Raw genomic sequence first — 21,463 nt, 5'->3', positions numbered from 1 at the left:
TTTCATAGCTCTCAGACAAATTCGACATTGTTATCAATTGTCCCGGAGTAGGAGCTGCGAAACTGGTTCCAGATCCTAGTGTAGTACCTATTCGAGGGCAGGTAATAAGGGTAAGTATATTTTATTGCAAAATTACTGGAATAACATTGGAGGTTTTACTAATGTAAACATTTTCAAGTACGCTGTTAATTTTAATAAGGATAATATAGTGATGAACACATAACTTAATATGTATAGCCTGGCTTAATATGTGTAGCACAAGGCTTAATATGTATAGTCTGGCTTAATATGTAGCACAATGCTTCATATATATAGCCAAGAACAGGGGAGAGTCAGAGGGAACATGATTCAGCGTTTTAAATTGATCAAAATGAAAGATGTTAATGGGTTAAAGTTTTGCATGGAAAGAAGGACGAATGGTCATTGTTTTAAGCTATTCAAATCTCAGGCTCTAACCTGAAAATTAGGAAAAATTACTACTTTAGTATGGTTGTGGGCAATTAGAACTGCTTACCGGAAGAGGCGGTAACGAGCAAGGATGTGGATAGCTTTAAGAGGGCCATTGATCTTCTTTGAGGACTAATAAACTGACTAGGAGCAGGCTAGCTGGGCCCAGAGTCTGTTGATGGCCATCACGTTTTGTATTTATATTTGTAACTTACTACTTTTCTTTGGGTCACAGAAACAAAACATTACACGGGTATTCATTTGTCTCTCATACCTCACCATCGTGGTGTTTGTCATCAAGCAGGATCGCGGTCATTTTGTGAAGCTTCCTACAGAAATTTCGACTTGTCTGGTTCAAATAAAGCTTGGAATTCAAACACGAAATTGCATTTTAAAGTAACGACAAAAAGGCATTTGAAAATTGAGAAGAGATAAAAGGTGGAGAGAGTGAAGGTTTTTAAATCTTGAAGCAAAGATCTCAGGTCATATGATATATTTTAAAGTAAAGTATTGGAAGAAATCAGGTTTCTTTTACCCGTTTCACGTAAAACATGTTTCCTATTCGTCGTAGTTGAGCCATATGACTTGGGATCTTTGCCTCAGTGTTTCCTAAACCAATGATTGAACTTTCGCTCTCCAGATGCTAATTCCTGCTCTAAGTACGTGAATAACGATATTTTCACACACACATTCGCATAAACCACGGTTTCTACAAAAACAGCGGTTCCCAACCTTTTCTCCCTTGCGAACCCCTTCCAAACTCCGAAAGAAGTTGACGAACCCCTTGGGTACTACCAAAGAATTACTACTAGGTAATAAGTAACAAGCAAAAAAAAAAAAAAAAAAAGCGTGCACACACACACACACACACACACACACACACACTCACACACAGACAATAAAATTTGAGAGATTTTTTTCAGTTTAATGCTGCTAAATAGTGAACAAAAGGAACGAAAACATAGCCGCTAAATATAGAATCACAAATATTGCTACGAGCTAAAACGATCGCTAATAAATGAATGCGGAACAAATTCACCAAAAAATAAACAGCCATTATTCTGCGTTGAGCTTCTATCAACTTTGAAAAAATTTTAAAATGGAATTTTTGTGGGAAAAAGAAGTTCAAAGTTTGGCTGAAATTTTTCTGACACAAGGTTATATTTATCTCTATAACTAAATCAGAAGTCAATTAAAGAATTATCGCACTGCCAGACTTTCCCCCACGAAAATTTACTAAAATAATTAATTTTGTATACTTCCTGTGGTATTTTTGGGTTGCTAGCCATTATTTCTTATTACTCATGGATGCAAAACAGGTCACAAATTTATATATTGCACAAAGACAATTTTACACAACATTTTAGGTCTTAAGAAAGTTTTAAAGCGATTGATGAAATTCGCGGCCTGCAGTTGTAATAAATGCGTCACAATCACAAAGTTCCCTCTGTTGCAATTACGAGGCACTTTGAAAGACTTTCATCATTCGCTGCGTCTTCGTTGCGATGCGTGTATTAGAGATACTACAGGCTGTAACGTTTAACAACTGCTCTAAATATTTCTTAAATACTAAAATGTTGAGCAAAATCATTTTTGTGTAACAAATTTGTGACCTGCTTTGCATCCATCAGTTTTTGGCTTTGTGTGGATGTAGTGCGTCAGCGACCATAAGCTCCTTATGATTCTTTGCGTCTTATCCTCCTCTTTCACAACCCTTAGATTTTTGCTCAAGAGCTTGTATTCAATCTGTAAGCATACATGTATATTAGCCTATGTGCTCGCGTATACATACATGTACTGATGTATACACGTAAATGTACGTATATACGTCTATACAGCTATATAATCGTGTTTACACGTAAACATACGTATATACTCGTGCTTCCATATGTATACATATATATACGTGAGTAGACACGTACACACACGCACTGGATGTTTCCACATATTAACTCCTGTATGTGTATGTATGTACACATATGTATGCGTATATACATCTGCTATACATTTATACTCAGGTAATGCACATATATGCTCGAGATATAAGTGCATACACGCATATAATGTTAGTTTATAAGCGTATATACTCAGTATATACACGTGACACGTATATACTCGTGTACCCACATATACACTCCTGTAAGTAATCACGTAAATATGCTTATATACTCATGTATGCACGTATATACTTGAGTGGGCACGTCCATGCATGTATCTGATGTATACATGTATCTACTCATATATGAACGCGTTTACACATGTTTACTCGACACGTACATACTCGTGTATACTTGAATATACTTGTGCATATACTTGTAACTATAAAAATAACCGAAATATACACATATTATGGTTCTTTGTTACGGTTTTGCATCTATTTTAAACTATGACCACTTTACCCCATGCTATGACCACTTTCCTCCACCCCATGAGGTAAAGTGGTCATAAATACATAGGGAAATGAAAGTGTTATAAAACTACTTAAATCAATATTTTTTCCCCTAAAATCGAATGCACTGTGTTCTTTAATAATCCAATGTAAAATAACAGCAAAAAAAGTAAAAGTGCTTAAAGAATTTATTGTATTTTTTATCCACCTAAGTTGAAAGCCTACGATTTTATGACCACTTTACCCCACCAGACCCTATACTTCGGAGAGTCAATCCTTCCCCTTCTCTCAGAAACTAATAGTTAACATTAAAATATAACACTTAACATAGGTTACTTTAGAAACAATAATATATACATTCTTTTTATAAGGTTCGAGCTCCTTGGATAAAGCATGCTGTGATGGCAGGAGATGACTTTTACATTTTGCCTAAGTAAGTATTTTCTCTATCCGCAACCGTTAAAAATTTGTTTTCTTTTATTAGTATTTCGATAAAATGGTATGGAATTGATTATTATCTTTGGAAAAAAATAGCTTTTAAATACGCACACAGAAAAAGAAAGAGAGAGAGAGAGAAATTAACAAAAATACAACAATCATCTGAAGTTTGACACCTTGAATTCAAATTATGCTTTTCGCAATCACGAATTGCGATGAAACCCTACTCGTTGGGTAATTTCTACAACCCTACTATTTCTACAAATGGAATGGAATGGAAATGACCAAGGAATTTGCACCGGTCATATTATGACTGGTGATTTTCCAGAATAAATAATACTAGAAGTATCCATAAAAAAAAGATAATGATTAGGATGCGGTAATAAGTACAAAGATTTTACGGCCGATATCCACTAGTACACTTAACTAACACATAGAATTTTTTTTTAAGTTAAAAAAAAAAAAATGCATGAAGTTTAAATATTTTGAAATGTTTCTAAATGAAAAAGTCTTTACTTTTTTTTGGAAGTCTTTGAAGCACGACTACTAGCATACTTTGTTTAAGAGCTTGTTTTAAGTTTCTACAACCGTTATTTTGCTGACTGACAGTCCAGCACACAGTGAAGTGCACAATAACAGCATGCATCCATTTTACGGTGATGTTTTCACGATAACAGTTTTTTTTGGTGTTGTTTTTAAATTTATGATCAGTGATTCATAAAAAAACGAGTTTGAAAATGTTGCAGTCAAAACTTAAAAAGTAAAGTTAATTTTGAGAAAGTTATGAGTTATGAGAGCTCAAAGAATTGTCGATTTTTCATGGTCTGAGGCTGCGTTAAGACTAGACTACCTAGTTTTTCTTTGTACTATCCTCACCCTCTCATTAAAGTGTCTAACGACCTTCAACCTTCAAAATTTTCGATTTTCTGGAAAAAATACATGTTATGCATAATTTAATTCTGAACAGTTTTATACCTTATTTATTGCCATATCGTAAAAGCGAGTGACTATGGTATAGTTTTAGTACATTTCTGACTGTAATTTCTTAGCATTCATTCGAAAAAAGATGAATTTGCTTTATTATTATAGCTTAGGACCTGGGCTTTCGATTCCGACCCTGAAATAATTTGAAACTTTACCCACACCCCCTTCAGAGCAGTTTTTCTTTTGTACTATTCTCAACCTCTCATTGCGGATGAAAATGGTACAGCACATGTTTCAAATTTTTCACATAGGTTTTGGTGGTTTGTACCAAACTCTACCCCTCTTATATTTTAACGGGAGAGTTGTAGATGTAAGTTATGCTGAAAATTGAACTTTGGAGAGTCAGGTACATCATGAAATCGAGATAAAACAAAGGCTTTATTTTCTTGATAATTTTTGAGGATGGATACTAAATCTTATCATCTTTTTCAGGCCACTGCCAAAATTTTCCTCGCTTCCAACGTTGTTGAAACTTTAAACTCAATTGTATCTACACCCGTGATTTTGCTTGGGTTCTTTTTCCCCTGATAACCATAACGCATACCTCCAAAATGTCGACTAATTACTGTACAACACTCACCTCCCTCCGAATTGTAAACTTTTCACATTTGTAACTGTAGCAACATCAAAATATTTTATTTTTGAATGAAAATTGTAGGTAACTTTCTTTATGTAATATGAAAGCGAAAGGTAGTTAAGAAATTGTGATTCCATCTGCACTAAAAGTCCCCCAACATGAATTTACTAGCTACCTACAAACACGTAATACCAGTCGCTCCCAAAAAATAAATTCACAATCACCAGGTTATTTGTCTAGCGGGCCGTTTTGACAGTGATAACAACTCTCTCATCACCAGAGAAGGTTGCACAATAGTTCCTATTGAAATTGAGCTAGCCCAGATAGCTCTACGAACGCTTATTACGTCAAAATTCAGGTTTGTATCGTTCTCACTCTCCAAACCATTCTCACCAGCTTTTACGGTACGTATTTTTTTTTCTAGTTATCGTTAAAAAACGCAAACCATCCCCAGCGACATTACCGTCAACACTGCTGTTTGAACTACTTTTTCTTAGATGTCTGTTTTTCGCTTTGCTCGCATATCTTAAAAAGTTTTTTGTATAATTTCAAAAAACTTTTTACGCATGAGTAGTGTAAAAAGGAGAGTTCACCGGCGGGAGGCGGCTCTGCAGTTCATAGCCGCCTCTCACTCCGCCTCCCAACTCCGTCTTTGACCTTGGGTAACACCGCCTCCCAGGGGCCGCCGCGTTTTCGCGCTTTGTCACGAAGGATTAAGAGGGTTTAGTTTCGGTTTCGGAATAAGTTTTTGGACTTTGTCGTTTTTACTCTTAGGGAATGGCAACACTTTGTAGAAGATTAAGAGGTTTTTTACTTTTTGGATGACAACACCTAAGTTTTTAGTTTTCGAGTGGCAACACTTATTGCTATGTTTTTACTTTTCGATTTTTTTCTTTTAAGAACGTTCGTGGCGCCATCTATCGGGACTTCGAATATTTTTTTCCGGACTTACAATATTTCTATGAATGTAATTATTTTTATTTTTACAGAATGTTGGAGTTGGGGAATCGAACACCCAAACTTTGAGTTAGCAAAAACGTATGCTAACCACTATGCTATATTTCCCATCACTCTTTCAGTCTTAATGTGAATCTGTACCATGACAACGAATTAATTTTAAAACCAGCAGTTAATTCTCTCTTTAGTACAAATCATGGCATATCATTAACTGAATTTCAGCTCATAATTAAACTATCATCATTATTATCATTTTTCATAATAACAAAGTTTTTCACTTAAGTAAAGATTTATTTAATTACAACCCATTCGAGATTTTAGATTTATTTCAATGCTTTGTGGACTTGAAATATATTTTAAACTTTGATTTTCTTTTTCATGCATTTCAAACTTGATCATTTTTTTTTACAACATTGATTCTTTGCATGAATTTCAAAACTTGCAATCAATTTACTCTTAGCATTAATTAACACTTATCATTAACAAATTTTCGAGGAATTTTTTAAAATCAGCTTAAATATGTTTTTTTTTTCTTTTTTTACTTTCATACAACAAAATATTTTTCTAACTTGTTAAATTTTCTTAACTATTTTTTTTTCTTTGTCAAATTTACAAAATAATTTTTCTAACTTGTAAAAATTTCGAAGAAATAATTTTCTTAACTACTTTTTTTTTAACTTTCATACAACAAAATATTTTTTCTAACTTGTTAAAATTTCGAAGAAAAAATTTTCTTAACTATCTCTTTCTTACTCGTAATTTTTTTTTTATTACGAATAAAAATGAAATCATTTTTTTTTTTACTTTCATACAACAAAATATTTTTTCTTACCTGTTAAATTTTCGAAGAAATAATTAACTTAAATATTCTTTCATACATTTTGAACTTTAACGTTTTTTCCTGTCATTTAGCACTTTGATTATTTTTTTTCACTATTTTAGCGTTTTTCAATTATTTTCAGTCTTTAACTATTTTCTTACTTTTTAGTCTTTAACTAATTTCAAGCATTTCAGACTTAGATTATTTTTTGGTGATTTCGATTTTTTTAAAGTATATTTTTAGAGTTTGATAATTTTCTCGCTTGTTTTTACTTTATCGTTTTTTTTCCCCGATATTTTTTAACTTAGAAATTTTTCACAATTAGTGACAGGAATCGAACCCTCAAGTTTTTCGAAACATTGTCATTCTACAATTTTCATCCAACTAATTTAATTTAAAAACTTGCAATCAATTTACTCTTAGTAGTAATTAACACTTATCATTAACAAATTTTCACGATTTTAAAAAAATCAACTTAATTAATTTTTTTCCAGTAAGCAAATTTCGCACTCAAGTTACATTTCATCACTACATATGCTCTTCAAGAGTTTCATTTAATTTATCACATTTTATTTAATCAACTCTAATAATTATTTTTTGATTAGTATTTAACTTAGTCATTTTATCGCATAGTATTTTACTTTATTATTATTTTTTTCATACAAGCACTCTTGTTAGAATAAAACAAAGTTTTCACGAAGTAGATTCACTTTGACTATTTCAGTTTCCCAATAATATTTTATTGTACTTTACCATACTTTATTATTTTACTGACCGCGTTTTACTATTTATCATTCACTTACCAAAGTGATGAAAAATGTTCCCGCTATTATATTCAAAACACATCACGTTCAATATAGTTATTTTCGAAGACGAGAGTTTACAGCTTCTCCAAAATATTACTTTACAACCAACTAATTTCATTAACAGAATTTTCATTACAATTTATAAATTTCAGTTTTATTTAATTATTTTTACCTACGGTAAAATAAAACACATCACATAAAAAGGTTAAACATCAATGAAGAACCTAAGAAATGTTAAAATTATAACTCGAGTACCAAAACTTCATGTCTACAATCCTATAAATTTTAAAAATAGACTCACCGAAAAATAACTTCTACTGAAATTAATTTCAAAACTTACAATCAATTTACTCTTAGCATTAATAAACACTTATCATTAAGAAATTTTCATGGATTTTAAAAATCATCTTAAATAATTTTTTCATGTAAGCGAATTTCGCGCTCAAGTTACATTTTATCACTACATATGCTTTTCAAGAGTTTTATTGAATTTATCACATTTTATTTAATTGTTTTTTGATTTGTATTTAACTTAGTCATTTTATCGCTTAGTATTAAACTTAATCATTTTCTCGCCTGTTTTTACTTTGTCGTTTTTTTTTCCCGATATTTTTAAACTTAGAAATTTTTCACAATCAGTGACAAGAATTGAACCCTCATTTTTTTTGAAACATTATCAGGTCTACAATTTTCATCCAACTAATTTAATTTAAAAACTTGCAATCAATTTACTCTTAGTAGTAATTAACACTTATCATTAACAAATTTTCACGAATTTTAAAAAATCAACTTATTTAATTTTTTTCCAGTAAGCAAATTTCGCACTCAAGTTACATTTCATCATTTTATATGCTTGTCAAGAGTTTCATTTAATTTATCACATTTTATATAATCAACTCTAATAATTATTTTTTGATTAGTATTTAACTTAGTTATTTTATCGCATAGTATTTTACTTTATTATTTTTTTTCATACAAGCACTCTTGTTAAAATATAACATATTATTTTTGTAACATATTATTTTTTTTCTTTTCAATCTTTTTTTTTTTTGCAAAACTTTTTTTTTTTCAAAAATTTTCAAACTTACAAAATAAAATTTTTTTCATTTGAATCTTCAAACGCAATGATTTAATTAAATTTAAAACTCAGTAACACTTTACTCTTAGTATTAATAACCAATAGCTCTTAACCATTTACCCTTTGCACTCTAAGTATTAATTAACACACACGCATTACAAATAATAATAATAATGTTTAAGATACTTACAAATCATCCACTCAAGCTTTCACATATACATCTAGCATGTTATTGTTCATTCGTGTGAGGGAACTTGTAATAAAACTTTACTCATCAACCGAAATTATAAGCGAAAATATCACATTTTTAGCACTTAATATAATCATACAGTTAACAAATTGGTTTTAACTTTGAATTTAAGAAAAATAAAAACTATTACACACTTAGTAACATATCTATCGATATTATTTTATGACAAATCACAAATAGGTGAGGGTCTTTTATCACGTTCGGATAAATCTGCAACGGTCTACCACTGACGTCACAGCTACGTTGCCTTCTGATGTTATCGGAATGGGTGGAGCTACGTTTTCTTCAGCCGGTCCGAAATAAGCGGATTTAAGTTGTTTTTCTCGCTATTTTTTTACTCATTCTTTTCCTTCTTTTTCTTATACTTTTGTAATTTAAATGATACGACAATGATGTGATACCTATTATTTCCACAGGAAATAAGAGATGTGCACATGGGTGCCGGCAAGGAGGGGAGGGGGGGGTGCAAGGAGGATTACTTCACTGCTTTTGAAAAAAAAAAAAAAAATCAAAAATCAATTTTCGAAAGACATTTTTTTATTAACTTTTTACTAGTTATACATAAATCACTAGGTTTTTCTTTTATATTTAGGTGTTTGTATTATTTTTAGTGGCATTCTTTATCCTTGACTTATATAAACTAAATTGGATTAGTTAAACATATTGAAAAATTACAAAATATCTAAAAGAACGGCAAAATACATCACGATTAGTATTATTCCATCGTTTATGTTTACCTGAATTGGCAAGAAGGTGCCCCCCTCCGGTCGACTTTAAAAAATAAAATTGCAATAATTTAAAAACAAAAACTTTTTAATACTTTTAAAATATTTTTAAATATGTTTTTAATGATTATTAATACTAAATAAGAAATAAAGTAAAAATAACTGCATTTTAAGCCAAGGGCAAATACAAAACTGCAGAAATACTGTGATTAGAAAAATAACTTTTGAACTGAATAATTGAATAGAATTAAATGTATAAATAATTATTCACATAGTTTTGTAAAAATTGGAAAATAAATAAATAAATAAATAATAAAAATTGATTTTAATTTTTACTATGTCTTTCGCAATCTCGAGTTTGTGTGAGTGTGTGTGCAGGCGTGTGTGTGCGTGTAGGCATCTGCTTGTGTGTAGGATATGGGTGCAACCAGGAGACGGTGCCTGCTGGAGTAGCAGTATGGGGAGGGGGTGTCCAAGGTGGAGTCCCTCAAAAAATCCACCGGTGGTGGCAAAAATAAAATCAAAGGACGGACGGACGCCCAAAACGGTCAAGTGAGAACAATAAGCAATTCGCAATCGATGAATTTAAAAAAATGTAAAATAGAAAAGTTTATATAAATATGTTTTCGCAATCGCGGTTGTTTATTGTTTTTACTTGGCAATTGTTGATTTCCTTTGGTTTCATTTTTGTATGCTTATGCTGCAAACTTCTCTGGTGCACAGGCCTCCATGAGCGTGTCCATCTTCTTCATTGGTGGCACCCATGTCCTCGGGCCTCCGCGAGCATGTCCCTCCTCCTTATATGGTGGCACGTCCATGTCCTCTGGTCCACGGGCCCCCGCTAGCATGTTCCTTCCATTGGATGGTAGCGTCCATGCACCTCGAAATCGAATTATTTATTAACGACCTTTTCGACTTCACACGTCCTTTTTAAGCAAAACAGTATCCAGCACGCAACATCCAACACATAACATCCAGTATCCAGCCCCAGGCATTCATTTGAATTTTGACGTCAATAATTCAAATTACAGCGTTGCGGTAAAATCCATTAGTAGGAAAAAAGAAGCCCATTGAGTAGGGTCCCCAGTAAGTGATACAGCCACCTTTGCATGTTCTTAACATGTGGCCGTATTCGCCTGATCGGTAGGGCATTGGATTCGCAACTGCAGAGTCACGGGTTCGATGCTGCTGCTTGGAGATCCTCCGTGTACGCTAATGGTGAGAGGTTCACGTCACGCTTAATCAGTCGTGATCACGAAGACCTCCATTTTCCATTCCAAATCGATATCTCCGAGGGTGCTGGATCAGGGATTGTCCGGCTCCTGTTCTAGATCAAGAAACTTAACTGTTTTCAGGGTCGCATCTGACCAATGAAACCACGTTTAAGCGGTAGATACGGGGACATGGGCGCCCATATGCATAATTTTAAGGGGGGGGGGGCTCAGATATTTTCTTCATGGTTTAGCAGGATATTTTCCCCATAGAAACCGATTTCAGTGCAGATTAGAATTATTGAAGTGTGATATTTTTAATAAATTATTCATTGATGGCCAGAGAAGAAATATTTTTTCATTTTTGCAAAGAAAAAAGTACTAAAAGCAAGGAGGTTCCAATATGGAGGCTTGAGCCCCCACTTGCCCCCCCCCCCCCTATATGGGCGCCTTTGACGGGGGACCCTGGAGTGTAGGCTAGTATTATTTAACATGTTGACTACGGAGGTATTGCTATTTCTGCTACTTTAATCTGCTATTAACCTATTACCAAGTATTTGCTAGAGAAAATAAGTTACACTTTCATTTCATTTCATTCCCCCTCCCCGAAATTTCAAACTTTTTTAATTCGATCCTATATTTACAAGTTTATTCCTTTAAAAAACGTATTGCTAGCTTTATATTCTTGAAATAAAAATCAACAAAACTTATGGACTAACATTTGGCACTGGGGTGCTAAAATCAGATGTTCCGGTCAGCCGAACGCGGAGCCCCTGGTGTTTAGATTCCAAGCACGCTTGGTACTCGTTTTATCGATCCACTGAAGAAATGATAGGTAGAGTTGACCGTGCCCAACCTTAGCATAGAACCCGGGTCTGCGGCGTAGCGAAACCGTTTTAATCCATACCTCTGTTTCCACTTATTCCTCATTAGAAATAATTTGGATTTTGTATAACAATATTGCCCCCCCCCCACCCCCTATCCTCCTGTTCCATTTTCATTGTTTTTTTGTCAGCCGTTTTATTTCACGGACTCTTAAAACCTATTGTTCCCCATAAACTTAGCTATTAAATTATCCCATTTAACTATTAAATTTTATTTAATAGCTAAAATAAAAATATAATGGTTGAGTAACTTGATAAACTTATTTTGACAATCGCCACCCCCTATTTTAAATTTTAATAACAATATTAACAAGAAATAACCTATGTTTTTTAATACAAATAAACAGATTTTTACCGGATGTCTTTACATCCAAAAGTTCACAACTTTGAATTGAAAAAGGGGTTCCTGGAAACCCCGAAACACATGTATTCAACAATCTATTTATTTGTGCTAATAAACGTTAGATATTTCCTGTTATTTCTAGGCTCATAGGAATTTATTTATTTCTTAACAAAAAAATTCGTACTTTTTTTTCTATTATCTTTTCGTATACCGTTTTATTTTACTGAAACTTAATACCTATTTCCCCCACAAAATGTTTCCCTTAAATAGCTAAAATAAAACATTCTTTGGTGAATAACTTGAAAAACTAATCTTGATGCCTCCTCCCCCCTTCCATTTTTCGAATAAAATAATCATATCTTTTAGAAGGCCAAATTTATGTCTTTAAAAAAATAATATTTTAGTTAAATATGAAGTAAAACCGTTATTGCTTTAAAAAATAAACTCCCTTTCTGTTTTATAACAATAACAAAAAGGAAATAAAGATAAAAAAGAGTTAAATAAATAAATGAAAAAATAAGATCGAAAAGGAAAAATTATCAAACGCGAAAATCAACTAGCAAAAGAAGCGATGTGACGTCAGAAGGTTACGTAGCTCAACCTATTCATGTGACGTCAGAGGTAGACCGTTGCAGATTTATCCGAACGTCTTTTATCGATCATGTGACCAACTAAGTTAAGAAAGAGCGTTCTTATCTCATATGAGAATTTGAAGGTCTATATTAAAATTTTTCTCCAATATAAATATATAGACACGTACGAGTTTATGTATGTGAATATAACTCTGTATTGTTTTCAAACTATTGACATGTTTAAGCTTTACGGTTCTACTTTTGACTTTCCATTTAGCATTATAGCACAGTAAAATTAGGCCAAAAAATGGCCAAACCCAAACATCCAAAAAAAAAAAAAAAAAAAAAAGGTGAAACCTGCTGCAAATTATTCCTTACCCTTCCAGCAAGAAGGGGTAAAAAGTACCAGCACTTTGCGCGTCGGGTTTTGGGGGGACGGGGGGGGGGGACGAAATAACCCTCAATTTAAATAAAAATAATTTCTATTACTTAAAAAAATTCTCAAACTTCGCAGAAACCACTCTATAATAGTAAAATAATAAACTCTCACAGAAAAAAATTCTAATTAACAGGGGTGCACAGGCGGGGGGGGGGGAATGGGGGGGGGTCATGGAGCAGCTTTGCGTCATTGGAATTTTTAAGGCAGTTTTTTCAAGGGGTATTTCTTTCTTTTTTGAGGGCTTTTATTCTGGATGGATACTCCGTCACACTTAAGGGGTGCGCCATCGAGTTTTTTTTTTTGGGGGGGGGGACCCTAAATTTACATTCTAAAATCAACTATTGCAGTAAAGTTCACGAAAAAATTTCCCTGATTTAAACTTTTCCGAAGTACAAAATGCTGCACAATGATATGGTAGTGTCAGAATCATAATTCTAAAAGATCTAAGCGAGCTCAATAACCAAATTATTTGTGACTGGAGTTATTAAACTGTTTAGAGCGCTGGAAAACAAAATTCCTGTGCAGCAGAAAAAAAGTCCAAATTGACCAAAGTTTCCCTACTTCTTCTTGCTTAACAAACTTCAACTTTTCTACGACCTTTTGCCATCACCGTAAGGGGGGACAAACCAATAGTGAGACGGGAAATGCTGCAATTCTGCACTCAGTCGGTGGGGGTTCTCACTTGCAAGCACCGAGCTACTTCTCTTTTATGCAGCTGGTTATGTGAATTATGCTAAATATGCGGACACATACTTGCAACACTATCTGAAACTTTTGAGTACATTATGCATCAAATGTACATATCACATCAAACATCAGCTAAAACATCAGCTGTCCAACGATCTAACTCAGTGACGAATTCAGGTGGTCTAGAACCTGTAGTGATTCAACGATAGAACAAGTTTTGATGAAAGCAATGAGCAATACAACAATAGAATGCTAAATATTTACACCTTTTTGTCTCCCAGTTTGGAAATCACAATCCGTTCCTAAAGCCCCCAGAAGTTTCTTCCCTCTTAAGTTGGTAGTGGTATTGCTCGCTGATGATAAGGTGAGTTGCGATGAGACCTTTAACGTTTGGGTATTAACATCAAAGGATATTGAAGGCAAACAATTTTGTGGCATTTCTTTGTATAGGAGGTAAACAGTTATGTCTTTAGCTTCTGTTACGAGAGTATTTACTATCTGTAAAGATGTGTAAGCCCAAACCAGCTTTTACACCGAATGGTATGAACAGTAAAGATGGAATAACAAATTGTTAAAAATTTCTGGTACGAGTTATGCGCTGATCCTCCATCAGTATTCGATGAATCTAGTTTCAGAAGGAAAGAAATCTTGTATCGTTAAAGTGCTATTATCTGAAGCAAAAGGTTCATCCACCATCACAGAACGAACAGCTGGTCTCATATATGAGGCAGTGAGAAGCAAAGGGATGTAAGTGGACATTTTCAAGTTTTGAATAAAACGCGTTTAAAGATAAGATCCTAGGTAGGCTTTCATTGATTTTCTTTTCTAAATCATGTAGTGTAGAAGCAGCTACCATCTCTTGCCTTAAGATAGAGGAGAGGTTCACCAACCATTTGTACTGGTTATCTCCAAATTTTTAATTTTGCCACTTGCATCCCTTTGCTTCTCACTGCCTCATATGTAATAGATGGAAGATACCTGTTTGATCATATTTTTGGTAATGATCTGTAAGCTTCAAAGAAATATGCCAGCAATGCAGTGTATAGATAATTTGTAAGTATGGGAAAGCTAGTGTCATTTTTGATGGGTGCAAAGAAAGCACCACAGAAATATAATATGCCCCCTATTACAACAGCCAAGCCTTCTGCTCTAGAAGACTTTCTGCGTCTCAAATCTTGTGCTTGCTCTGAGGAGTTCATTGGATATAGTGAATGTTTGAAAACTCTGAAAGTGGACTGAAGTGCTCAATTATATGCACAAACTGTGTTAGACATAGCTGCAACTATAACGAGTTTGCTGAGGATCTAGATTCCAAAAAACATCTTGATAACGAAGACTTTCTGTTACAAGCTTAGGAGAAATCGTTTGAAAGCAAAAAACAGTTCAGCGGAATTTTTCTGGCCCTTTAAACAAATGTGCACCATTAGAGGGGGTGGGGGTGGGGAAGGATAATATTTTAGTATATAATTTCGTTTTGGGAGGTGAGCTACTGTTCTTATGGGGTGGACAGTCCTGATTTAATGCATTTTTAATTTGCATGGAATAATACTTCTACTTGAAATAAAGGGGGGGGGGGGTGAGGATGTACTTTATTTGGCGGAAGGGGGGGTGCTGTAGCTTTGAGAGGAGGTGCACCATCGATCTTGGAAGATGGACACACTCGATTTCTAACTTTAACTTAGCATAAAATAATGTTTCCATATGAAATGTATGGAGGGGGGTTCGGGGGTACTGCTTCATTTTACGGCGATAGGGGGGCTCTGTAGCATTTGTGGGTTATGTCATCCCTCTTAAGGGTCAAACACCTTTAATTTCATGCTTTTAAATTTAGTAAAACATAATATTCTCACTTTAAATTTACTCTAAAAATTCTGGAAAAATACTCAAAACAGCAATTTTTAGATGCCCCCCATTCCAAAACCCGACGCACAATGGGGTGGGAATTTTTACCTGTTCTTATTGGGAGGGTAATAAACAATTTGCACCAGGTTTAGCTTTTTTTTTTTGGATGTTTGGGTCCGACCCCTATTTTTACTGTACTATTAGTCGAAGTCCTTCGCATGTATTAATCTATTGAAGTGTCACAAAAATTATATTTTCATTCGAACTTAATTACAAAACCATACAATAAGATGAAGACAACACCAATAGTATAAAGATTACTTATAAGAAAGTGCATATTGAAAGATATGAAAGAGTGACTTCAAAGTATAATCCATCAACTATATTCAACAACAGAATAAAAACACAAGTTTCTTTTAAAATGATAAAAATCATTTATTCACACACAGTAAAAGACAATTAAATAGACTTACATCTTTAAGTAAAACTCTTCAAAACTTTGAAGCGCATTTTTAACATCGATTACATTGAATAAATCAGATACGAAACATTTTAAACACGGACTATCAACATTCAGAGTAACGAACTCACGAACCAAGACTTCCCAATTAACATTATAAAGAGCCTGTTCGAAAAAAATGTCGTACTTTCGCCCCCTTGTTAATGATTCACATTCATTCACTCTCATGTAGAAAATGAATCCATTTTCACAATCCACACATTCTTTTTTAGAAAGGTAGTTTATGTTGCGTATGAGCTCATTAAATAGACACTTACGTAGAGAATCAGCTAATTTACCAACTCCTTGTGCTATGCATGTGCTGATTTTATCACATCGACAATCACAGGGATATTTTTTCTCAATTTCCGAAAGGATGTACTCACGTGTAATTGATCATGTCAATTTGCACGAGATGCGAAAACATCATCGACATTCGGTGTGATGTGAAAACCTGTTGCCATCTTAAAATTAGTCGTAGTAGATCAGGATGAAGTTGGAAGTCAAAGTGTTGGCATTTTCTAAAAATCTGAATACTGTGGAAAACAACTCAACTCTGCTCAAAAGTTCGTGTGATATTCTATGACGTCACTAGCAAGAGACTTATGTACACTTCTTATTGGTTAAAGTGAATATTCATTGATTTATAGTGGATGTTTGGAGAATCATTTTCAGAGTGATTCTGAGCTTTGAAAGACGTCGTGAAATTTTGTTCTATGTACTTAGGATTTTTCTTCTCCCGCTAGTGGTAAAACCTAGTTTGATTTATTTTTTAAGTTCACAGGAAGTTATTTTTAGTATTGTGATTCCTAATCCTATGAGAGTTAAGAATGAGTAACGTTGGTTAAAATCATTCTGAAAATTTGAAGCCTGAAGTTGAACAGATGGATGCAACGAACATGAAAATGAACATTGAGGCTTCTCCACAGCCTGATGATATGATACATTTGGGTGATAATATTTTCACTTTAGTGAATACTTTTCGGAAACGCACGCGTGTGCAGATTAGAAGATACATATGTGGCTTAGATGGTGTTCTTCGTCCAACTAAGGATGGTATTTCCTTAGAACCAGATGTGTGGAGTTCACTTATTTCACACAAGTCCACGTATAAATATAAATCAAAAATTAATCGAAGACGGTGATTACGCTTTTGTTGTAAAAAAGGGCGTTTGTGTGTTCAACGAGAGTGCAAATGGTAACATCTGTAATAGTGTGCAAAGATTGTTCAAACTAAAATGAGAAGTGTGTCAGTTAATGCCAGAGTGAGTGTTACTTTTGGAAAGCCAGATTGACAAATTGTGTTACGCATCCCCTTGTATCTCACGTAGTGTCGAAGACAAACTTATGACTTATACTCTAAAAGAGTACATCCTTTCGGAAATTGAGAAAAAATATCCCTGTGATTGTCGATGTGATAAAATCAGCACATGCATAGCACAAGGAGTTGGTAAATTAGCTGATTCTCTACGTAAGTGTCTATTTAATGAGCTCATACGCAACATAAACTACCTTTCTAAAAAAGAATGTGTGGATTGTGAAAATGGATTCATTTTCTACATGAGAGTGCATGAATGTGAACCATTTTAAAGGGGGAGAAAGTTCGACACTTTTTTCGAACAGGCTCTTTATAATGTTAATTGGGAAGTCTTGGCTCGTGAGTTCGTTATTCTGAATGTTGATAGTCCGTGTTTAAAATGTTTCGTATCTGATTTATTCAATGTAATCGATGTTAAAAATGTGCTTCAAAGTTTTGGAGAGTTTTACTTAAAGATGTAAGTTTATTTAATTGTCTTTTACTGTGTGTGAATAAATGATTTTTATCATTTTAAAAGAAACTTGTGTTTTTATTCTGTTGTTGAATATAGTTGATGGATTATACTTTGAAGTCACCCTTTCATATCTTTCAATATGCACTTTCTTGTAAGTAATCTTTATACTATCGGTGTTGTCTTCATCTTATTGTATGGTTTTGTAATTAAGTCTGAATGAAAATATAATTTTTGTGACACTTCAATAGATTAATACATGCGAAGGACTTCGACTAATGCTAAGTGGAAAGTCAAAAGTAGAACCGTAAAGCTTAAACATGTCAATGGTTTGAAAACAATACACAGTTATATTCACATACATAAACTCGTACGTGTCTATATATTTATATTGGAGAAAAAATTTAATATAGACCTTCAAATTCTCATATGAGATAAGAACGCTCTTTCTTAACTTAGTTGGTCACATGATCGATAAAAGACCCTCACCTATTTGTGATTTGTCATAAAATAATATCGATAGATATGTTGCTAAGTTTGTAATAGTTTTTATTTTTCTTAAATTAAAAGTTAAAATCAATTTGTTAATTGTATGATTATATTAAGTGCTAAAAATGATATTTTCGCTTATAATTTCGGTTGATGAGTATAAAGTTTTATTACAAGTTCCCTCACACGAATGAACAATGACATGCTAGATGGATATTTGAAAGCTTGAGTGGATGATTTGTAAGTATCTTAAACATTATTATTATTATTTGTAATGCTTGTGTGTTAATTAATACTTAGAGTGCAAAGGGTAAATGGTTAAGTGCTATTGGTCATTAATACTAAGAGTGAAGTGTTATTGAGTTTTAAATTTAAGTAAATCATTGCGTTTGAAGATTCAAATGAAAAAAATTTTATTTTGTAAGTTTGAAAATTTTTGAAAAAAAAAAAGTTTTGCAAAAAAAAAAAAAAAAATGTTACAAAAATATTATTATTATTATTATTTTTTTTTTTGTTTTGAAAAAAATATTTTTGCGGAAAAATTTATTTTTGTAAGATTAAAAATTTATTTTTATATGATTGAAAAAAAAAATTGATTTTTTTTAATTAGTGGAAAAATATTACAAGTTTGAGGAATTATTTCTTAAAAACATTTTATATGACTGAAGAAAAAAAAATATTTGATTTCATTTTCTAAGTAGAAAAATATTACAAGTTTGAAAAAATACTGTTTTGAATCAAAAATCTGTTTTTGAAAGAAATATTCTTACAAGTTGGAAATTTTTTTTATAAGATTGAAATGAAAAAGAAATTAATTCGAAACTACGAATTAAAATCTAAAATTTTGTTTGGAAAACATGGCATCAGGCTATTGACGATCTATGATTGAGATTTGCTGTGACGTTTGAGAAACGTGAACTAATTTTAATTGGTCAGAAACAGTGACGTCACTTGAAAGATGTAGGCTAGGGGTGAATAATACTCGCGCGCGGGGTTTGTTATCTGTTATCGGTAAAGGGGTAGATAGCAATATTGATAAAGTCATTTCCTCAATTCGCATCGGTGTGTGTGGACGATCCGAAGTTCTGTAGGATCAGGGTAGCTTTTTTTCAACAGCCGCGTTGATTTGCAGATATCACTGCATGCCTTCTGCAAATCGACGATGGGCAGCCAACCATATGCAGCGATTTCAAATAAAACGTGTAGTTGTAATTTTGTGAGATTGAGTTATAATTAACAATCCACTTATTACAATTTCATTCATTGTTTTTAAATAACTTCGCGATAGCTGGTACTTGAGGGATTTCACCCCAAAACGGTTAGTCTTTTGTACTTAATTTTACTCAGTATTTAGTTATAACTTAGTTTTTCAAATTTTAGATTAAGTTTCTTAATTTAACGTATAGCTGACCATTTGAATGTATCGTTCGAAAAGGATAAAGACTAAAATAAATGATATCGATTTTGTTAAAGAAATTAGTTGTTAAAATAAAATAAAATATTATTGGGAAAATGAAATAGTCAAAGTGATTCTAATTCATGAAAGTTGAAAATTTTGTTTTATTCTAACTAGTCCTGGCCCCACAATGTAGTCCCGTAAAAATTTTTAGGTCCAGAGATTTTCTCTTTAGAATTTTGATCTGTAGGTGTTCTATTGTGAGAATATCTTGGGTAGACATGTTGAATCCTGCGCGAAATAATTTTACAGGCCATCAAAGATAGCGGCCATTTTGGTTCACTTGCTCATTACGTTTTTCACAACGGGCGTAGCTTCAAACTTACTTTTAGTTTTTAACTACAGTTTTTGGAGTCTAGGAAGTCAGTTAATGTATTAATTATGTCATAAAAGCCGCTCTTGCTGTTTCCACAATTTTACGTGGAGATATCTCTGATATTTGTTGTTGAATATTCTAGTTACTAAAAAGTGCACAAAAATTAATAAATAATCCAGAATGCTCATTTTAAACTCGTGTTTATCACATACATGTTTCTTTATCTACACAATAAACGAAAACTACAAGAGTAGTTACTTTTAAAAAAGGTTACGATCTGTTTTTGCATTGCATGTTTTTGCACTACGACGTCTGTATCATTTGTTGCCGCAACCGCTCTTTTTGAACTATTTTTATCAGCTCAGTCTAAGTGTGGAACAACTCGTAGATCCGCTTCTTTTAATGACTTATTCTAATTAAGTTCTTGAATGATCTGTCTCATATCTCCTTTGAGAAGTTTTGCAGATTGCTTCTTCATTAACTGTTACACCGCCAGCAATCGCTGAAAATGTAGCATTTTTGAAGATTTCTTCTATTTCCTTGCGTGCTAGGTACTGTAAATTTTCCTTATTTGATACTAAAGACCAGAGTTTTTCGACCTGCACAGGTACTAGTGATTTTCTGTCAATTACAGCAAAGTTTCTTGCCCTCTTGGGTGAGCCCTTGGTGATTCTCTTCTCATCCTTTTAGATTATTTCACCGAATGCTGCAAATAACTATCGAACACAACATGAAGTTCATGAAAAGAGCATACAGAAATGGATCCGTGCAGAACATTGCTGATAACTTCTCCAAAAGTTTTTATTTAGCGGATTTGTGACATGAAATCGATAACGAGGGCAGTTTTCATCGAGGATACTTTGCTAAATAGAAAATTATTTGGCAACAGATGATTCTGCAACTGTGCAACGATAATATCTAGCTTGGTAGGTGAATCATCATCACTTAATGTGTTCGTTGGAAACAAGTCATGAGCTAAAATATTTATAATGAATTTTCCTCTTTCATTTACTATTTCCATGTCTCAGTACCCTTGTTAAAGTTGATTCTTTCCCACTAGCTTAGAAGTGATATTTTGTGAAGAACTGTGAGCATCAAACCGTAGGTTGAGTTTCGAAAGTAAATCAGACAATTTTCGAAACTAATGTCTCTTGTTTAAACTGGCGGTACTGCTCTGATCAATGATTCATGATACTGAGAAGGCGAATCTTGACACTACCATTCACAAGTTGTTTAGTGAGAAAGTTGTCCAGTTGCACTGTTTCAGAAATCTCATAGGGATTTATATGTTGATACATAAAATCAACAAGTCTTTTGACATTTTTATCATAATACTGGCTACGATTGCCTGTAAAGATAATGATGCGGGATACTCTCACGGTGATCCATTAAAGGAGAATTTGTAAGAACACGAAACACATTGCATATCATTAAAATTTCAATATACACTAAATGCCACTCGGCAACATACTTTTCTCGTCTGCT

The 21,463-nt window shown here is 33.2% G+C and overlaps 1 protein-coding gene across 1 annotated transcript in view; it reads left to right on the top strand.

Moving 5' to 3' along the window:
• Positions 1–21,463, top strand: part of LOC129217402 (D-amino-acid oxidase-like) — a 90,671-nt gene that overhangs the window by 43,250 nt on the left and 25,958 nt on the right. The window contains exons 7-8 of the mRNA XM_054851699.1: positions 9–110; positions 3,208–3,269. Coding sequence (XP_054707674.1) covers positions 9–110; positions 3,208–3,269 — 164 coding nt within the window. The remainder of the gene's footprint in view (positions 1–8; positions 111–3,207; positions 3,270–21,463) is intronic.

This window comes from Uloborus diversus, chromosome 2, assembly GCF_026930045.1.
Source record: "Uloborus diversus isolate 005 chromosome 2, Udiv.v.3.1, whole genome shotgun sequence".
Taxonomy (NCBI): Eukaryota; Metazoa; Arthropoda; class Arachnida; order Araneae; family Uloboridae; genus Uloborus; species Uloborus diversus.
Note: the sequence above shows the minus strand (reverse complement) of the source record. Positions and strands in the feature narration are given on the sequence as shown.